Consider the following 18033-nt stretch of genomic DNA (forward strand, 5'->3'; position numbering starts at 1 on the left):
TGCCAGGAGGGCAGGGCGGATCAGGCAGGTGGGATGCAAGACTGGTTTATGGATGGACAGGCAGCAAAAGCAGCAGGGGGGCAATATGGGCAGGAGATTGGGCTGCACTCGTCCTGGGGCAGGGCACTGGTCAGTGGGAGAGCCAGCCTGGTGATGCCGGCAGCTGCCAGGACCTTGCCTGCGGTGCCGGGGGCTGCCTTCCCGCGCATCGCCGCTTTGGCTGGGCACAGGTTTCAGCACCTTGGCAAGGCTGCAGGATGGGAGCGCCTGGCCGTGCAGCGCGCGGTGGCACGCCGCGCCAGAGCCAGCATGGTGGCACGCCATGCCTTGTCCATGAGGAGCCCTGCGGGGAGCTCACGTGTGCGCGCGCGGCCGGGTGCCGCTGTGGCTGTTTGTCCTGACCGCGCTTGCTTCCCCCCTTCCGTCCTCTCCGTTTCCTCCCCTCCGCTAACCTCTCGCTGGGTCACCTCCTTCCCCTCGCCGCTGCCGGCAGCTTGTGTTCTTCACGCCCTTCTCCCATTTCTTGTTTCCAGCTCAATGCGCTACCCCAAGCCCTCCCACCTCCCCAGCCTCCCCGACTCCACCGACCAACCCCCTCTCGTCTGAAACATCCCGGGTCGCCGACAACAGCCATTTTATGCGTGTCTGAGCCATGAAGTAAGCACCTCTTCTCTCTACTTCATCCCATCCTCTCTCCATCCCGGGGGGCCGGGCGGGGGGCGCCTCTTCTGCGCCCGGCATCCGTCCATCGCTGCTTGCTCCAGCTAACGTTGCCCGAGCCACGTCAGCCCCGTCTCCTCCCATGGACCAAGTGCAAGTGTTCTCCAAGGCAAAGCCCCCCGGGCTGGGTCAGCCAGGGACCCCAGCGGGGGTGGGGGGAGCTCAGCAGGCTGCCGCAGGCTGGGGAGCCCATGCAGGGAGCAAAAGTTGCAGGGGGGGGGAGGGTCTTGAGGCCAGGCTATGGGGGTACACCTGCCCTGGTATGTCCATGTTGGTAGCTGCAAAGTGGGGGGACAGAGTGTCCCCTTGCTCGGTTGGAGGTTCCCCCCAGGGAGCCGGGGGCATAGAGCCAAATCTGTGCTAGTTTTTCCTCTGAGCAGGGCAGGAGAGGGGTCTGGGGGGGGGGGGGGGGGGGGCACGGGGGCTGCCCCACCGCTGGGCAGCCCGTGCATAGCTCAGCCACGCTCTCCTCTCCCTCCAGCTCAAGCGCTGGCTGCTGCCGGCGCCATCAAGTTCCACGGGGCCACGTTTTAGCACCCCGACATGACACCGAACCTCTCGCCATCATTTTTGATTCTCCTGGACCCCCACCCCCTCCACTGATGGCGAGACCACCCGGCACGGCCGAGCGGGGAGATGCAGCACCAACAGCACCAGCTGCTCTACCCTGTCCTGGAGGAGATGTGCGAGCGCTGGGAGGCCGTCTGCTGGAGCGGGGCCCCGAGGAGCCCCCAGGCTGCCAGCTGGCACAGGGACAGATCCACGGTGTCCTGGTGTCAGGCTTGCATGGACAGCCGGGCAGGGGCAGCTGCAGCAGTGGCCACTGGCACAGCAGCCACCTCCCTGCCAGGGCAGCCCTGGGGGAGCGTAGGACTCTCCGGGCTCCCCATGCTGATGCGTTGGTCTCCCAGAGGTCTGTGAAGGGGCTCTTCTGGATGGAGACCAGTCAGTGCCCACCACGGATGGTGCTTCCACCTTACACTGGACCTGGATGCTCCATCTCTGCTCCTGGGGCGCTTCTTCCCTTCCCTGTGCCCTGAATCTGCTTTTAGCATCCAGCTGGCTGGGGGTGGTTGCCGGCAGAGCCTGGCCTGTCCCATCGCTCCTCATGCTGGTGGCTCAGCAGGAGGAAGGAGGAGCTGTGTCGGGAACAGGATGGATGGAGGTGGGACTGGAAGGGACATGGAGGTGCCGGGGGGAGTGCTGCGCTTGGGGTCAGGGCGGTACAAGGGCTGCCTGGGGCACTGGTTTGCCACTGGTGCGGAGCAGGAGGTCAAGGCAGGGACTGGGATGTTGCACAGGAGCAGAGGAGCAGTGTGGGGAGCTGAGGTGCTGGGCAGGACGGCAAAGCCGCGGGCTCGGCAGGGATCCCTTTGCAGTGGATGGGGACAGTGATGACAAGGGGAAGGGGACTGTGGCCGGGCAGCAGCAACAGGGCTCGTCCTCAGCGCGGGGAGCAGCATCCTGGCTGCCCCCATCCTGCCATCATCACCTCTGCCTCAGCCCCTCTGAAAATCTGGCGCTGCGTCTCACCCCAAGACCTTGCCATTGCGCTCCAGACCCTTCGGTTTGTTTGGTTTTCCTGTAGCACCTTGACCCTTTTCTTTAGCTTTCTGGAGGGAGGAAAAAAAAGCTGGTTCTTCCAGGAAAGGTGGAATCCCTCGCAAGGTTGCGCACTTGGCAGGGCTGCCCCGACAGGGCTGGGGCGAGCAAGGCAGATGGAGTGAGGAGCGAGGTACGTCCATCCTGCAGCGATTTCCCTACTAGCCTGATCCTGACACCCACCAGGACCCCTGCCCCGTGCTCCCCTCTCTGCATCCCCATCACCCCCCACGCACCCCATCGTAGCAATACTGGTAGGAACGCAGGAGCCCCAAGTCCTGCTCCGCTCCCGAGCCTCCCGCAGCCCTCTTAGCTCATAAAGCTGGCCCTTTATTTTGCTATTACATGCCTTAATATATGTTTTATGGAAATTATACATTTATAATATATATCTATATTTGTTTTTCTCTTCTTTTCTGGGAGGTACTGTTTTGTGCTAAGCTCTCTCCGCAGGGTTGTTGGCACCAGCCCTGCCAATGAGTTACAAAAGCAGATTCTTTGCCAATTTATCAGAAGGAGAAAAAAAAAAAAAAAAAAAAAGAAAAAAACCTATTTAAAATATATATATTTTTTCTGCTTTTATTAAAAGCAAATTTATTTAAAATAAAATATAAAAGAGACTGTAAGTTTTAAGAGATGATGCGTTTATTTCCCTGTCCCTGAGCGCAGCGGTGTGGCGGCCGGGGCGGGCTCCCCAGCTCGTGTAACTGGGGCAGACCCCACTTACACCGGCTGTGGGGACACCGCCGGCAGCGTGCTGGGGACTGCCAACATGCTGGGGACCACGGTGCGTGGCTGTGGCCCACGCAGAGACTGTGCTGCCCAGCGAGGAGCCCAAGGGGCACGCAGACCCATAGGCAGCGATTCCTCCCGTCTCTGGGGACTGGAGGGGATGAGGAGCATCCCAGTGCTCCTGCCCCTGGTGTGCCTGGAGCCACCAGAAGGCTCCATGCCGTGGTGGCCGGGTGTGATCCCCATGATGTGAGCGCAGCTCGGTGCACCCGGGACCCCATGGCTGCCCTATTGTGGAACCTGCCGGTTGTTACTTTATTTTTTGATTTTGTTTTTTTTTAAAAAAAAAACAACAAAAACCAACAACAAACTTAATTCTTAATTTTATTTTGGTTATTATTTTTCATAACACTTCATATACCAGTGACTTGTAACCGAGAAAGGATTTGCATCGGGAGGAAATCTATTTATGCACTGGGGAGGGTGGGAGGGGAGGCATTTGTTTTCTGGGTTTTTTTGCTAGTGTTAGAGAAATAAAAGTATCTACGAAACAACAAGGTGTCCGTGTCTTTCGTCTAGAGGTGACCTCGGATAACAATTTTAATATTAGGCCAAAGAGATGACAGATGAATGGCTATAGCATCTCCACAGGCAAGGAAGGGTCTCACCTCGCCCGTAGCTCACTCCAGGGCTGGTGGCACCTTCTCCTCCCTCTCCCTGTTTTGGGGGGTTCGCTGTCCCAGTGGAGTTTATTTTTCCTGTAGCTGCTCGGTAGCCAGCTCTCACAGAGGGATAAAACCCACGTTTGTACCTGGCAAGTTTGTATAAAGCCAAGGAATAAAAGCAGATGGTTTGTAAGTAGCTGGTACGTGGAGCTGGTCCCTGCGGGCTTTCTCGAGGGATGTGGGTGCAGAGGTCCCAGGGGTGACGTGTGCCACACAGGGACCCTGCGTTGCAGGTCTGGCTGAGCCATCAGCCCTGCACTGGGCAGCAAACTGGGGGGGCAGGGGCACAGCGGATGCCAGAGCTCCCCTCCAGCCTGGCTGCCAGCTGGGACCGACCCTCCTGCCCCGCGCGATGCTCGGTGAGGATGCTGCAGGGAGCTGTGCGTGCAGCACCCAGGCCTGTGCGGGGCTCCCTCCCAGCCGGGGGGTCACGGTGCCCCGGGTACCACTCAGACACCCCACGGGACACCACAGCTGTGTGCACCCCCCTTTTGGGATCCGCTCCAAGCACTGCCCATCCCTTCCCAGGGACAACTGCAGGGAGGGCAGGGACCAGTGGCCACCAGCCCTTATGTGTCACCCTGCAGCGATGCCCAGCCACTGTGTCCCCCCCAAAAGGGGTGCTGCCACTGCAGGGCAGGCACTGCCGGGATGTTAATGATTTGCAGGATGACGTGGGGACTAAAGGCCTTTCCAAGGGTCACTGCCGGGAAGGCACCCTCGCCCAGCCCCGCTGCCAGCAACATGGTGTCTCTGAGCGACTTCCAGCGTAAGTGGGTGGGCAGGGGGTGGCCGTGTCCCGGCAGCGATGCCCATCCCTGTGGGACCAGGACACACTGTGGGGGTGCTCCGCAGCACCGAGCCAGGAAGCTGCAGGCTGGGGGGGCTGGGGTGATGGCAAGCCCCATGCTGGGGCAGGGGGGGGACACGGTGGGAGCCCTGCCAGGACACGGGGGGCAGGCAGGGCTGGGTGTGGGGACCAGCACTGGGGTCCTGCAGAGCCTCCCATCTGCCCAGGTCTGCAGCAGGAACAGCAAGCAGGGGAGAACATCTCCAGCCTCACCCACCGGCTCCCTGCACCAACACCCTTCGTGCCACTATTCAGAAAAATGCTGGAAATGGTCTTCCCATTTATTTTTTTCTTTATGGTTTATCCTGTATCCAGAAGCCCAGATGGGTTTCTAGGGTACTGACAGACTCCCCAAGGCTTGGGCAGATTGAAAGGCTGTTTCTAAGCTTTAGAGAGAAATCCAAAGCACATTTCTGGGAGGGAATGAGCCAGAAAGTTGCTGAGGAGCACAACTGCAGCTCGAGGTGGGACCTGAGCCATGTGCCCAAGCCTCCGTCTCAGCTCTCCCGTTCTCCACAGGGATCGGTGTGGGACTGGTTGGCTTCGGCCTCTTCTTTGTCCTTTTTGGGATGCTCTTGTACTTCGACTCAGTGCTCCTGGCCTTTGGGAACGTGAGTACAGTGGGGCTGTGGCTCCCGCAGCAGGCACTGACGCCCAGGATGGAGCAAAGGGTCCACCTGGGCAGGGCTCCTCTGACCTGCTCCCCTGCATCCTCCCAGATCCTCTTCCTCTCTGGCTTGGTCTTCATCATCGGCTTCAGGAGGACCTTCACCTTCTTCTTCCAGCGGCCAAAGCTGAAGGGCACCAGCTTCTTCCTCGGGGGGGTCCTCATCGTCCTGCTGCGGTGGCCTCTCCTGGGCATGCTGCTGGAGGCTTATGGCTTCATCACCCTCTTCAGGTCCGTCCCACAGCACCCGGCCATCCCGGCACGGCATGGGTATCCCGGCCTGAGGAGCTGGGGCTGGGGGTCTTTGTGTCCTGCAGCCCTGGGCAGAGCCCCCGTTGCTCCCAATAGCAAAATTCTGGCACAGATATTAACAGAAACTTTTGTTTTGACACAGGAGTTTTTTCCCAGTGGCATTTGGGTTTTTGGGCTCGCTGGTAAACATCCCTGTGCTGAGCAAGGTAAGCAGGGTGCTGGGCACAGTTCGCAGGGGCTGGTGTGACCCTTAGGGTTTGCAATCCTTGGGTGATATCAATCCCAATTGCCATGGTTGGGACCAGACAGGGAAAGCCATCACAGCCTCCCCGCACCCCCCAGGGATGCAGTGAAGGATTTTCATGCTGATCAGGATTTGTCCCTCTTGCAGCTCCTGCAGAAGGTGGGAGACAGCGGCTCCGTGGTGTGACCTGTGAGATAGGCTGGATCGCTGGAGATGGGATGGCACAAGCGAGCACTGGGTCCAGCAGCGGTGGGCTGCTGCCTCTCAGCCCTGGGACCCTCAGTGCTGGTCGGAGCCACCCCTGCTCCGGGGACAGTGCCTCACCGCCCTGTGGGGCTCCCACAGGAGCTCCTGAGCAAGGCTCCGGGGACCAAGCACTGTGCCAGACAGGCTTCTGGACGTATTAGCATTATTTTATTCTTTCTGTCTTCCCCTGTGGAAAGATTTAATTAAAATTGTGTCTGAGACTGAGCTCAGACCGTGCTCCTTTCCTGTGGCTCAAGGCTTGCTCCAGCTCTGGCATCTCCTAGTGTCACCAAGAGCATCATGGCCACGGCTGGAGGTGGCCCAGGGACCTTCCCATGGCCACGACTGGAGGTGACACAAGGACCTTCCCTTCGCCACAGCTGGATGTGGCACAAGGACCTTCCCATGGCCACGGCTGGATGTGGCACAAGGACCTTCCCATGGCCACGGCTGGAGGTGGCACAAGGACCTTCCCATCGCCACAGCTGGAGGTGGCACAAGGACCTTCCCATGGCCATGACTGGAGGTGGCATGGGGACCTTCTGGTGGCCGTGGCTCCCGGCTGCCCTTGCCATGAGCTCCAGCTGGCTCAGTCAGCCCTGGCTTACAGGCAGGGGCAGTGGCATTGCCTTCCCATGCGTCCCGCAGGGATGTGGGCTGCGGAGGGCAGAGCCCAGGGAGCCACGGGAGAGGGCAGGGAAGGTTAGGAAAACACCCATTAGACCACATTAACATTTCATGACCTGATCAGAGGAGAGTAAATTATCCTGTTCAAATTCAGCGACCATGAAAAAGCAAATGACATCTGGGGTTATTAATTAATTGAGAGATGCTGGGGTGGGAGGGGGGACCTGGAGCAAATCCACGGAGTTAAAGTGCTGACATCTCTGAGCACTATGGGCCAGGACTTGCATTTCCCATAGACCCGTTTCCTGTGGGATGAGGTCGGGACGGAGCAGAGCTGGACCCGATGGCTGCTGCCTGGCTGGCCGGAGCTGGTGGGAACCACAGCGGCGGTGGGGGACACTGGGACAGCTCTGCCGGGGTTTGAGCCAGGGCAACATCTCCAGCACCTGATGCCCACCCCAATGCCAGCGTGGGTGCTGGGGGAGCTGGCTGCTACCCATCACCTGGATGTCTGCACCACTCTGGAGATCCCATGGCTTACGCCGCAGGGGGGGTCCAGCCCTATCCACTGGCATTCAAAGCACCTTTTCATCTGCTGTGCATCCTCGCAGCCCCAGCACACCTCCTGGGAGGGCAATGGGAAGCTGCTGCTTTCCAGCCTGTTCCTGCAGGGACAGAAAGGGGCTGTTCTGGGTGGCTGCTGGGGTCCCATCACATGGCATCACCTACCATGTCCCCTCTGTGTCCTCTCTGCAGCTGATTTGACCTCAAGAACCGTTCAGGCCCAGGTACATCAGGTGCTTTTAAACACTGCTCGAGGCAGGACCTGCGCTGCTGGATGCTCTGGGGGACGAGCATCTCCTGGTGTGAGAGGCTGGCTGCTTGCAGGGAGACCTTCATGGCCGGCAGGAATCTGAGGACAGCACAAAGCTCTCCTAGCTTAATGTCAGATGGTTCTAAAGAAGCTATTTTTTTCGGGCTGCAGAAACTCCTCTCCCTAGGAGCACAGCCGGCACTGCCAGAGAACTGGTTGGATAACTCAGCGGGTCTGTGCGATCAGAGACACGAGCCGAATGGATGTGAGCCAGGTTTCTATGAGCACTTGGGAAGCTGGGTGCAAGCAAAAGTTTAATTAAACCAAGGCAATCACATCAAAGCTGGTCCCTGTGCAGATACTCTTCTTAACTTGCAAGAATTAATTAATGAGTTTGAGTTAAACCTGTTCCCTCTTGATGGAAGCGCAGCCTGATTGAGCTGGTGGCTGTGCCTGTTGGCGCTTAGCAGGCACCGCACCGGTGCCCAGGTTTGTGGTGGGTTTGCACCAGGTGAAAGCAGAGCTGGGAACTGCTCTGGCTGCTCAGGTGATGTGCAGTAACTCATCTGAGCACCCAAACCCCAGCCCAGCAGCCAGGCTGAGCCCTGGGTTACAGACGATGAGCTCCCCAGCAGGGATAAATCAGGGCAGCCCCCTCCCCAAGTTGGGGATGGTTGCTTTTGGATCCCTGAGGGGGTCTGGCTCAGGGGAAGTGGCTCCCTTGCTGCTGGTTTTGAGGGGGTGCCTTTACTTTGGGTGCGGATTGCAGCAGAAGGCTCTGGGGAAGGGGTAAGAAGAGCCAGCAGCTTCCTGGCATCAGCTTGGCTGTGGGCAGGAGGAAGGTAGATGGGGGTCCAGCCCTGCTGGTATCAGGGCCAGCTTTGATGATAAAGCAGAGGGGTCTGGAGCAGAGCTGGGCAGCTATTTGTGGAGGAGGGACAGGAGAGGGAGGATGAGCTTGGACATCGTGGGAGTGAGGGCTGCAGCCTCTCTGATGCTTATCTGTGATTCCTGTCTTTTCTTCAACCTAGCTGAACCTCGTACCTGGGCTGCACAGCAACTTTTCCTGGCCATGTTTTGTCTTTGGGACTTCACCAGAAGAAAGAGGAATGGTACCAGAGATGTTCTGTGCAAGATAAGGTGATTCCCATGCTTTAACGCCCCATCTCTCTGGCAGCAAGCATGGATGAGCAGGGTGTGCGCTCTGGGTGCTGTAAGGTGCTGTCACTTCACCCTGCTGGGAAAATCAAGTCAGGATGGAGCACCATCCCTGGGCGGCTGTGAATGATGCTTCCCATCAGGCTCCAAAATGAGCTAGGGAAAGGCTGTGAGCTGCCTCTGGGATGGAGCAGGCAGCAGCAAGCCAGAGCTCCTCTCCCCAGCTTGCATTGCTGAAGCTTATTGCAGGGGAATATTTTCCCTTTTGTTCAGTAAATTGCTATTTCAATGTGCCCTGCCAGAGAAGTTTTGGTTTCAAGCAAACACTTTGGGTGAAGCCCTGGCTCTGCTGACGTCAATGGCTGAATTCCCCCAGTGCTGGTGCCATCCAGAGCCTCCTCCAAGTCCTTCCCAAAAGTTGCTTTTATGCTCGACCTCTTCAGTCATCCAAAACAAGGATCCTCACAAGCCTCATGTGTTTTTACTAGCAACAAAGTCAAGGATGAGAAAAGTGTGTAAAATGCGTGGGAAGGACAGAAATGTGCTTACCTTTTTGTACCGCTTTAAAAGATCCCTCAAGAAATAAGACTCTTCAGTGAAACTGGCTAAGATTCCATTTAGAGAGGGAAGTACTTAATATTTCAAATTTTATTTTAAGAAACGCACTTGTTCAGCCTAACGCTAGAGGAATGCATTTATCTTTCAGGAAAGCATTTGTTTCTTTCTGGAAAGCTTTTTCCTTGATTTCCCCTCTTAGCTTAATCGTTCAACTCCTTGAAAGCAGGCAGGGAAATAACTTAAGAGCGTTCCCCTGCTATTTCCAGATGAGCAGCTCTTTATGGGATGCGTAATTGTAGGAAACCCCAGCCCTCTGCAGCAAACTGCAGCAGGTTTCCCACAGCAGTGCAGGAACCGAGCGGGGAGATTGCACCCATGTTACCTTCAGTCATCGCAAATTCAGGTTAAGTGATGCTTTGGTTAGAGCTGCCTGATGCTTTGAGGCTGCGTGGGGAGTCTTGAGCATCTTCCCTGCAAGTCTGGGTCTCCTGGAGGGCTGGAGATGAAATCAGTGTGGTCCCAGGGCTGGCTGATGTCCCTGTGGCCATCCTTCCCGGAGCCTGGTCCTCGGTAGGGCTCCTTCCCCATCACCTGGTTCCTATGACCCTGTGCACAAAACCACCCCTTGCAGGTGATTTAAAGCCCTGTGTCAGGTCTTTACATTGCTGCTCCTGTGCACCAGCTGCTCATCCCTGCTCGCTGCTGACGGAGGTAACTGGAAAAAGCCTTGCAGGGATTTTCCTTGCATGGGGGAAGGTGCTGAGGGGCATCCTGAAGCCCTGGTGCCTCAGGGCTAGCACTGGCCACTGCAAGGCAACAGCCCTCAGTTCTCTGAGGGGCTTGGGTAAGTTGGTTTTGTCTGTTTATGCCTTGGTTTCCCTTCCAAGGGGTTTGTGGTGCCATTCCCTTGGCATGGGGTTGTCATCCTCGAGGATGTGGGATGCGCTGTCATCCTCCAGGACCGGAACAGGCTGGTGCTGCCTTTCCCCTGGGACTCCCCATCCTCTGCCCTTCCCAGCTGCATCCCCCTCCAGCTGCCCCATGGGAGCGGGGTCCATCTGTCCCTCCTAGGAGAAAGCCATGCCCAGAGCATCTGATGCCCAGAGCATCTGATGCTCCTCAGAGCTCCTGCAGATGTGCCTCCCCTTGGCCCTGGGTTGAAGGGCAGCTGGAAGCACTGGAGTCCCATGGTCCTGCATCCTGAGACCACTTTCCCCCTCTTTCTTTTGGACTCACACTACAGCCCCGGGCTCTCCTTTGGGGAACAGTGCTTGGCAAAGCAGGCAGAGCCCATGGGATGCCCCGGGATGGGGATTTACGTCTGGTGGCTCCTCGCCAGGCTCTCTCTCACATCGCTGTGGCTCCTGACCTCTGCACCTCGCTGCAACCTGCGCCGGGGCACAAGGCTCCCCCGAGTGACGCAGCGCTGGAGCCCAGCGTGGGAAAAGACGTCAGGGCGCGGGGGAGCGGGGCTGCGACCCAGTGGGCACAGCCCTGGTGCCCGCAGAGGTCAGCCTTCCCCTGGCCCCAAGGACTGCGGCTAAAATCCCCCAGGGGAAGGAGGCACTAAAGCCCTGGGTCTGGGGGCAAAGCTGTCTGCAGCCTGTGGGGTGTCCCCCTTGGTGGCCCCTGGGTAAGGGTGACAGCAGTGCCCTAAACAAATCCCGTCTGCAACGGGAGCACGCTGGCGTGATTACGTAGCTGGGGGTTTTGAGGCGGGGGCAAGTGTGTTGTCAGGTTTCTTCCAAGAACATTTTTATTGCTTTTGCAACCATTTCCCACCAAGGTTCCCTGAGGTCAGGCTCTGGGCTGGGAGCCACAGGGCCTGATCCAGCACCCACCACCCTGGGCTGGGCACTGCTTGAGGAAGCACAGCCGTGTGTGAGCTGGGGGCCAGCGATGCACCTTGTAGCAAGGAGTCCCCAGGCTGAGGGTTTTGGAGAGCATCTCCCTTCCAAAACACAGAGCAGGGCTGGGCACAGCGGCTCGGGTACCCAGAGCCACGCTGAGCTCCTCTTGTCCTGTGCAAGGTAAGGAATGGAGTGTTCTTCCCTACCGTGGTGTGCCTGGCCAGGCTGGGGAAACTTGTACCTTGATCCAGTATAGTATGCAACAACTGCAATGAGTTTAGCTGTTCTCTGCTCCAGGCTCTGCGTTAAGGCTTTGCTCCCTCGCTGCCTTAGCAGAGCTGGGGGGTGGTTTCCCCCTTGCTGCGCTCAGAGCAGCCCCCATAAGGGCAGTGGGGTCTGGTGGGTTTGCAGTTGGCCTCTGCGTGGCCGAGGGGGCTGTGGCTGAGCACCCTTTGCTGCTCCCAATCCCAGGCCTTTGGGGAAGGGCAAACCTGGTTCCTCTGCAGCATGGAGCCTGGGGACATCTCCTTGGCCAGACTGCCATCTAGACCTGAGCCACCACCACCTGCATCAGCATCACCCACCAGCTCTCCTGATTGACACCACCAGGCATTTGGCCCGTGGCCTGCACACACAGTTAGCGATAGCCAGGCGCTGACACGTAGCAATGCTATTAACCGCAAGGAGCGTGGGCTCACGGCTCCCAGCTATTCACAGCTCCCCTTGCCAGCCGTGCCTGTCAGCCATGCCCACCTGCTGCTGGGCACGGGGCTCTCTCAGCCATGCCACCCTCCAGCAGGGACTGTCACAGCCAGCATCCAGCCACCTGCCCTTGGTGCTGCCCATGGGATCCTCAGCCCTCCCCCGGCCAGCGGGGAGGAGAAACCCACAGGGATGCAGAAACACAGGCTATAAAAGCATCCTCCCCTTTGGGATGCAACTAAGCAGCTGGCGAAGGAGGCGGCTGCCCTGGGAGAACGCGATGCCGGCAGGACACAGCAGGAGGGTGCAGCAGTATCTGGTGGTCTTGACCGTGACCTGGGGTGCCAGCTTCTTCCCCTCGCCAGCCCAGGCTTTGCAGAGGTAGCAGGCGTGCGTGTTGCGGGTGGCCCGTGGTGTGCTGGGTCTCACTGTCTCCCCTTGTTCCTGGGTGCTTGGGCTGGTGCTGAGGGCTGAAGGGCTCTCCTCCTGCTGCAGCCATGCTGGGAGATCCCTTTCCTCCTCCTTGTCTTCCCTGCACTAGCACACCTGCTCTTCCTTGCTCCTCTCCCCCTCTCCCCTTGAGCACCGCGTGGCTCAGCAGCATCCTGGTCTCCAAACAACCAAGGAGGCCAAGATGAGCGTTCCATTTGTAAAGCAAACGAGCCAAGCGCGGGGCTGGGCTCAGCCCGGGGGTGGCTGCCCGCTGTGGGTAGATGCCTCCTGCAGCAGCCACCCCCGCTTGGGGTCCCTGCCCTGAGTGGGCTGTGATGCATCCCCCCATCCCCGGGGCCGGTGTGGGGCTGGCAGCCCCACGGCGTGGGGAGCTGCTGCCATCTAGAGCCACCTGGCTGGATTTCCCAGGGCAGGAATGCTGGGCGGGGGATGGGGGGGGGGGGGGGGGTGTCTTCTGCGGGTGCTCCCTGGCCCCCCAGCCCTGCCCTCGCCCCCCGGCAGGATCGCGCTGCGGGGGATGCCCTCCATCCGCCAGACGCTGCAGGAGATGGGCATGAAGGTGTCCGACGTCTTCCCCGAGCTGAGGCAGAGCAGGCGCAGCGGGGTGGTCGCCCCCCGAAACGGGACAGCCCCCACCCTCCTCACTAACTACCTGGATGTGAGTGTCTCCCTGCGTGGGGGGCTTGTCACCCCAACACAGCCCCGCACCCCCCGAGTCCCACCCGCTGCACCCCACGGTGCGTTCGCTGCCACCTGTGTCTGTGGGACCCCCCTGCCCTGCCTGAGCTGTGCCCCCCGGGATGCTCCCCATGCCGTCCTTCTTCCAGACCCAGTATTTTGGCGAGATCAGCATCGGTACCCCCGCGCAGACCTTCAAGGTGGTCTTTGACACGGGCTCGGCCAACCTGTGGGTGCCATCCTACAAGTGCTCCCCCCTTTACAGTGCCTGCGGTGAGTACGGGGGCATGGCCCGCCACGGGGTTGGGGCTGACACCCCCCCCCCCCCCCCCCAACCTCAGCTCCAGCTTCAGCTCAGTGACCGTAGACGAGTCCCTCCGTCTCAAGGGCTGCTCAGAGCGGGCTCGCATGGTTGTCTTTGCATGAGGGGGGGTTGGTCTGCCACTGTCGGGTCCCCTGGCACTGGTGCAAGGTGGGTTCATCACCCCACAGAGGCTGGGGGAGTAGAGACCCTCAGCCGGTCCTGCTCCTGCCGCCTCACTCGCGTTCTTTGATGCACCTTCTCCTTCTCCCCAGTTTCCCACAGTCGCTACGACTCCTCCAAGTCGCGGACGTACATAGCCAACGGCACAGGCTTCGCCATCCGCTACGGGACGGGGAGCGTCAAAGGCTTCCTCAGCCAGGACATCGTCACGGTACGTGCGTGTCCTGAATTTGCAGACCTGGAGCTGCTGGCTCAGCAAGGAGATGTCCGCGTGTGGCTCTGCTCACCCATATGAGCACCCCTGGTTACCCCAAGAGTGTGTGGGGGGGGCTCTTTGGGGGATTTAGCCCCCCAGCTCCCTGCACGGATGCTTGTGCCCTTCCCCAGGTGTCAGACATCCCCATCATCCAGGTCTTTGCCGAGGCGACGGCGCTGCCTGCCTTCCCCTTCATCTTTGCCAGGTTTGATGGGGTGCTGGGGATGGGCTACCCCAGCCAGGCCATCGACGGCATCACCCCTGTCTTCGACCGGATCCTCTCCCAGCAGATCCTCAAGGAGGACGTCTTCTCTGTCTACTACAGCCGGTGGGTCTTATGGGGAGCAGGTGCCAGGGCTGGGGAGGTGTTTGCGGGGCAAGGCACGGGCATTGCAGCCACGGCAGTGCCGGGTTTGCACCTTGGGATTGGGAAAGAGCCATGGCTGAGGCTGCGGGACCTGGTGGGGGTGGAGGGCAGGAGCACGTTGAGGATGCCTGGAGGAGCTGAGGTGAAATGAGGCGGCACAAGAGGCAGAGCCAGGTGGATGCTTATCTGGAGCTGCTGGGCAGGGAGTGCCGAGGCCGGGAATGGCTGCTCCCTGCTCGTTTGTCACTGTCGGATTGCACAAAGTCACCAGCTCTGCTAGCGGGGCTGGAGCAATCACAGCCAGGAGTGGATTTAGCGCTTCACCTACAGGCAAAACAATAATAAATCAAAAAATCACCAAAAATCTATTGAAAAACCTGCACAAACAGCCAAACTTTTCATTTCCTACGCCAAACTGTTGTGGCCCAGCATCTGTCCTCCCTGCAGCACCAATACCCGCAGGAGCAGTGGGTAGATGGGCCCCATCCTGGCAGAGCAGGAATGCTGCCCCCCCAGCCCCAGCAGTCCCCAGTGGCCCCACTGGCAAGTGCAGTGACAAACAGACCCACAAACTCACGCTTCAAGCAGGCATGGTACCTCTTCACCTCAGCTGAGGGTGGATACATCAATAACGAACAAAACCTAACGACGCTGGCTGCAACTGCAGCCTCATCTGGGTGCCGCTTGGGTGCCCTTGGCACCCCAGGGATACAGCTGCTCTCGGCCCCCAGGCTTACGGAGCATCTCTCTCTTTGCAGAGCTTCGAAGTAAGAAGACACAAAGCACGAGTGCTCTCAGGACAGCACCCACTAACAGCCACCCGTGCACCCCAGGGCGGGTCAGCAGCCCCTGCTCCCACTGCCAGGCACTGGTCCATGGGAGCTCACGCGCCGCAGCAGCCCTGTGCCGGGCTCTGCCCACATGCCTGCCCCACACAGGAGCCAGCACCCACCTGCTCAGATGCCTCTGCATGTGGCACCCCCTCTCCTGCGGGCTCTTGCACCCCTCTGAACTAACTCGGGGTTTCTTCTGCTCCAACTCGCTCTCCTCCGCTGCTAACCGGGTCAGCAGAGCCTCACGGCTGGGGCTGGTCCCTTCTCACTGGTTTTTTCAGGGACAGGAGCCGAGGGGGAATCACTCCGCTGTGTTTTGCACCCTAGGAACATGCCTCTCAAACCTGGGGGGGAAATAATCTTCGGGGGCAGCGACCCAGCCTACTACACCGGGGACTTCCACTACCTGAACGTCAGCAAGAGCGGCTACTGGCAGATCAGCATGAAGGGGTGAGGGCAGGGAGCAGCACCGGGCCACATCCTGCAAAGACCCCTGGGTGGGCGAGGGTGGGCCTGGGAAAAGCGTGCCGGGTGGTGGGGAAGGTGGTCCATGGGGATTTCACTCGGTGTTGCTGGTGAATGCTTTCCCCTCTGGAGGGGAGCAGGTTCCTCCAGAACTGCATCTCCAGGCTCAGCCAGGAGGGAGCTGGGGAATGCGGAGGGGGTGGCACCGTGGGCTGATTCAGCTTGGAAGCTGCAGTGGAAGAGTTTAACCCCCTTTAGTCCTGCAGAAGGAGTGTGAGGCACTGAAACAATTCCGCTTTGTTTCATTTAAAAAAAAAACCAAAACAAAACAAAACAACAAAAAAAACCCCCACACATGACAAAGCTTAGCCTTCACATTTGAGAAGCTTGAAGGGAGGATTCCCAGTGCCCCTGGAGAGTCCGGAGGCACTGGGAGCAGCACATGCTCTGCCTGGCCAGTGATCCCTGCACAAAGATGTGGCACCCATGGCCCTGGGAGCCAAGCGGTGGTCACCATGGGACACTCAGGGTCACCCCCCTCCCCTCCGGCTCCAGGGTGTCCGTAGGGGCTGAAATCCTGTTCTGCAAGGAAGGCTGTTCAGTGGCCATCGACACAGGAGCATCCTACATCACCGGCCCAGCCGGCCCCATCTCCGTGCTGATGAAAGCCATCGGGGCGGCAGAAATGGCCGAAGGAGAGGTGAGTAAAGCCCCCCTCTGCCCTGCTCCACGTGCCCACCACCTGCCGCCTCAGCTGTCTGTACCCCAGCCCACCCCCGTCCCAGCAAATGAACTCAGCGCTGTCTCCTCCTCCTGCAGTATGTGGTGGACTGTAACCAAGTCCCTCAGCTGCCCAACATCTCCTTCCACCTGGGCGGGAAGGCCTACGTGCTCAGTGGCTCAGCCTACATCCTTCGGGTAAGCTGCATCCCTCCATGCGGGGCGGGAGGGCAGCTCCCCCCAGGCTGGGTGCATCTGATGGGGAGAGCAGTGCATCTCGGGGTGCAGGTCTCCTGCAGCACCCTGCGCCCTCCTGGCTCCCCTAAAGCAGCTGAGATGAGCCCCAGAATGATGCTTCTTGGTTTTCCCCACACCCTTCTGTTTGGCAGAGGTGCCTGGATGAGCCAGCCCAAGCTGTCGCTGCTTCCTTGGGTGGTTTGGGGGAGATTTGGGGTGAGCAGCAAAGAGCAGAGAAAGGGAGGGATCCTCCTTCCTGGAGGAAGGAACGTCGAGGCCAAGCAGAGGATGCTGAGCTGGGGATCCCAGCCCTTCCTCAGGCAGGCTGCAGTAGGGATCTGCCTCCTGGCATCTCCCTCACTGTGTGGCTCTCCTCCTCTTTGCAGCAATCGCAGTACGGGGAGGATATCTGCGTGGTGGCTTTCTCAGGGCTGGACATCCCACCCCCGGCTGGTCCCCTCTGGATCCTGGGCGCCAGCTTCATCGGGCACTATTACACCAAATTCGACCGGCGCAACAACCGCATCGGCTTTGCCACAGCCCGCTGATGGCTGAGGGGGGGGGCTGGGGAGAGGGATGAGGGAGCCAGCCTGGAGGCAAAGATACCACCAAGAAGGAATGGTTTGAAGTGCAAATGAAAGCCGAATTTCCTTACAGCTCAGCCACCTCCTCTCTTTACCGAAGCAACTGCAAAACCTCACCTTCTCCCACTCCAAAACCCCCGCTCTGCTTCCCGAGAGTCTCTGCTGCTGGGGAGAACTGAGCCTTCAACGCGCCTTCTGGAGAGCGTGTTCAGTTTGGAAATCAAAGCGGGATCCTATGTCCGGAGGGAGCTGCACCTCCAGCGACTTTCAGGGTGATGTGCAATAGTACAACTGGCATGCAGCGAGCTGCTGCTGGCGTGGAGGTGCTCGCAGGTTGCAGACAGACTGAGGAGGGATGATCTGTTACGCTTCGTGCTATTCTTTAAATGGGAGAAAAATAATCTGGCTGTGTTTGAAGATAGTTGTAGCTGGTGTTAACTCTACCCCTCTTCATGATTTTAATATTAAACAGTCTTAGAGCAACGGGACCCTGTCTAAATGCTTGTTCTTGCAGAGGGGAGAGATCAGATGCTTTTATTAAGAGAACTGGTTGACGAGTGTCCCTCTTCTAGGATCCACCACTGCATTTATGCCCTTCCCTGTTTCATAAGAGTGAAACACCCTCCCAGCTAGTGCCACAGCATCTACATGCAGGCAAATCAGGGTCTTTTCAAACAGCAAACAAGCTCTTTCTGCAGGAGATGAGCTGCTGTGTGAGCTCCCCATGCCTCGACCTGCCTTCCCACGGGGGGGGGGGGGGGGGGTCGGGACCACTGGTGGCACCTGTGGGGACAGGGAGAGGGTGAATGTCTGCTCTGCTGCTCTTTGGGGAGGGGAAGGTGCCTGCGGGTCTGATTAAGGCTGGCTGACTTTGTCCCACCAGGAAAGCAGCTCTTGCTGCCCCAGTGCCTGGATCTGTTTTCATTGCCACGCTGGCTCCAGCTAACAACTAGAGGCTTGTCTCTGTCCTGGCCATGTGCAGAGATGCTCAGCAGGAGCATGCCGGAGCTGTGAGCCCCGTGCCAGCTGGCCCAGCAGGAGAGGCAGACCAGTGCTCCCAGCCGGAGGCTGACATTTCCAGTTCTGCAGGAGAGCTGTGGTACTTCAAGTTACAGCAGTAAATCCAGGCGCTCCACGATGCCAAGCAGTTTGCCACGCACTCTCATCCCTAGCTCCACTAGCTCAGGTGCTGTGACTGCTTGTGGTCCA

The 18033-nt window shown here is 58.9% G+C and overlaps 3 protein-coding genes across 19 annotated transcripts in view; all 3 read left to right on the plus strand.

Annotated features, from left to right (window-relative positions):
* The window catches only part of PLEKHA6 (pleckstrin homology domain containing A6), a 48512-nt gene extending 45119 nt beyond the window's left edge, over nucleotides 1-3393 (plus strand). For 15 of the 16 annotated variants that reach the window (XM_040616595.1, XM_040616585.1, XM_040616582.1 and 12 more), the window contains 2 exons: nucleotides 534-657; nucleotides 1202-3393. In XM_040616595.1, the coding sequence (XP_040472529.1) occupies nucleotides 534-649 (116 nt within the window). In that variant the 3' untranslated portion in view covers nucleotides 650-657; nucleotides 1202-3393. The remainder of the gene's footprint in view (nucleotides 1-533; nucleotides 658-1201) is intronic. The other variant, XM_040616588.1, reaches the window with a different exon arrangement.
* Nucleotides 3394-4442: 1049 nt separating this feature from the next.
* Nucleotides 4443-6263, plus strand: GOLT1A (golgi transport 1A). 2 transcript variants are annotated; one of them, XM_040617028.1, is made up of 5 exons: nucleotides 4443-4548; nucleotides 5149-5240; nucleotides 5349-5527; nucleotides 5691-5754; nucleotides 5940-6263. In XM_040617028.1, the coding sequence occupies exons 1-5, from the start codon at nucleotides 4449-4451 to the stop codon at nucleotides 5976-5978; spliced, it is 474 nt and encodes a 157-aa protein (XP_040472962.1). In that variant the 5' UTR covers nucleotides 4443-4448; the 3' UTR covers nucleotides 5979-6263. The 2 variants fall into 2 exon arrangements, with proteins under 2 accessions (XP_040472962.1, XP_040472963.1); XM_040617029.1 differs by having other exon boundaries at nucleotides 5415-5527.
* Nucleotides 6264-12027: 5764 nt separating this feature from the next.
* On the plus strand, nucleotides 12028-17298 carry REN (renin). The gene is made up of 10 exons (XM_040616955.1): nucleotides 12028-12128; nucleotides 12702-12858; nucleotides 13028-13151; nucleotides 13455-13573; nucleotides 13750-13946; nucleotides 14744-14752; nucleotides 15146-15268; nucleotides 15839-15983; nucleotides 16103-16201; nucleotides 16627-17298. Exons 1-10 carry the CDS (start codon nucleotides 12028-12030, stop codon nucleotides 16786-16788), a joined length of 1236 nt encoding a protein of 411 aa, XP_040472889.1. The 3' UTR covers nucleotides 16789-17298.
* The last annotated feature ends 735 nt before the right edge of the window (nucleotides 17299-18033 follow it).

The sequence above is a fragment of the Falco naumanni genome, chromosome 17, assembly GCF_017639655.2.
Source record: "Falco naumanni isolate bFalNau1 chromosome 17, bFalNau1.pat, whole genome shotgun sequence".
NCBI lineage: Eukaryota > Metazoa > Chordata > Aves > Falconiformes > Falconidae > Falco > Falco naumanni.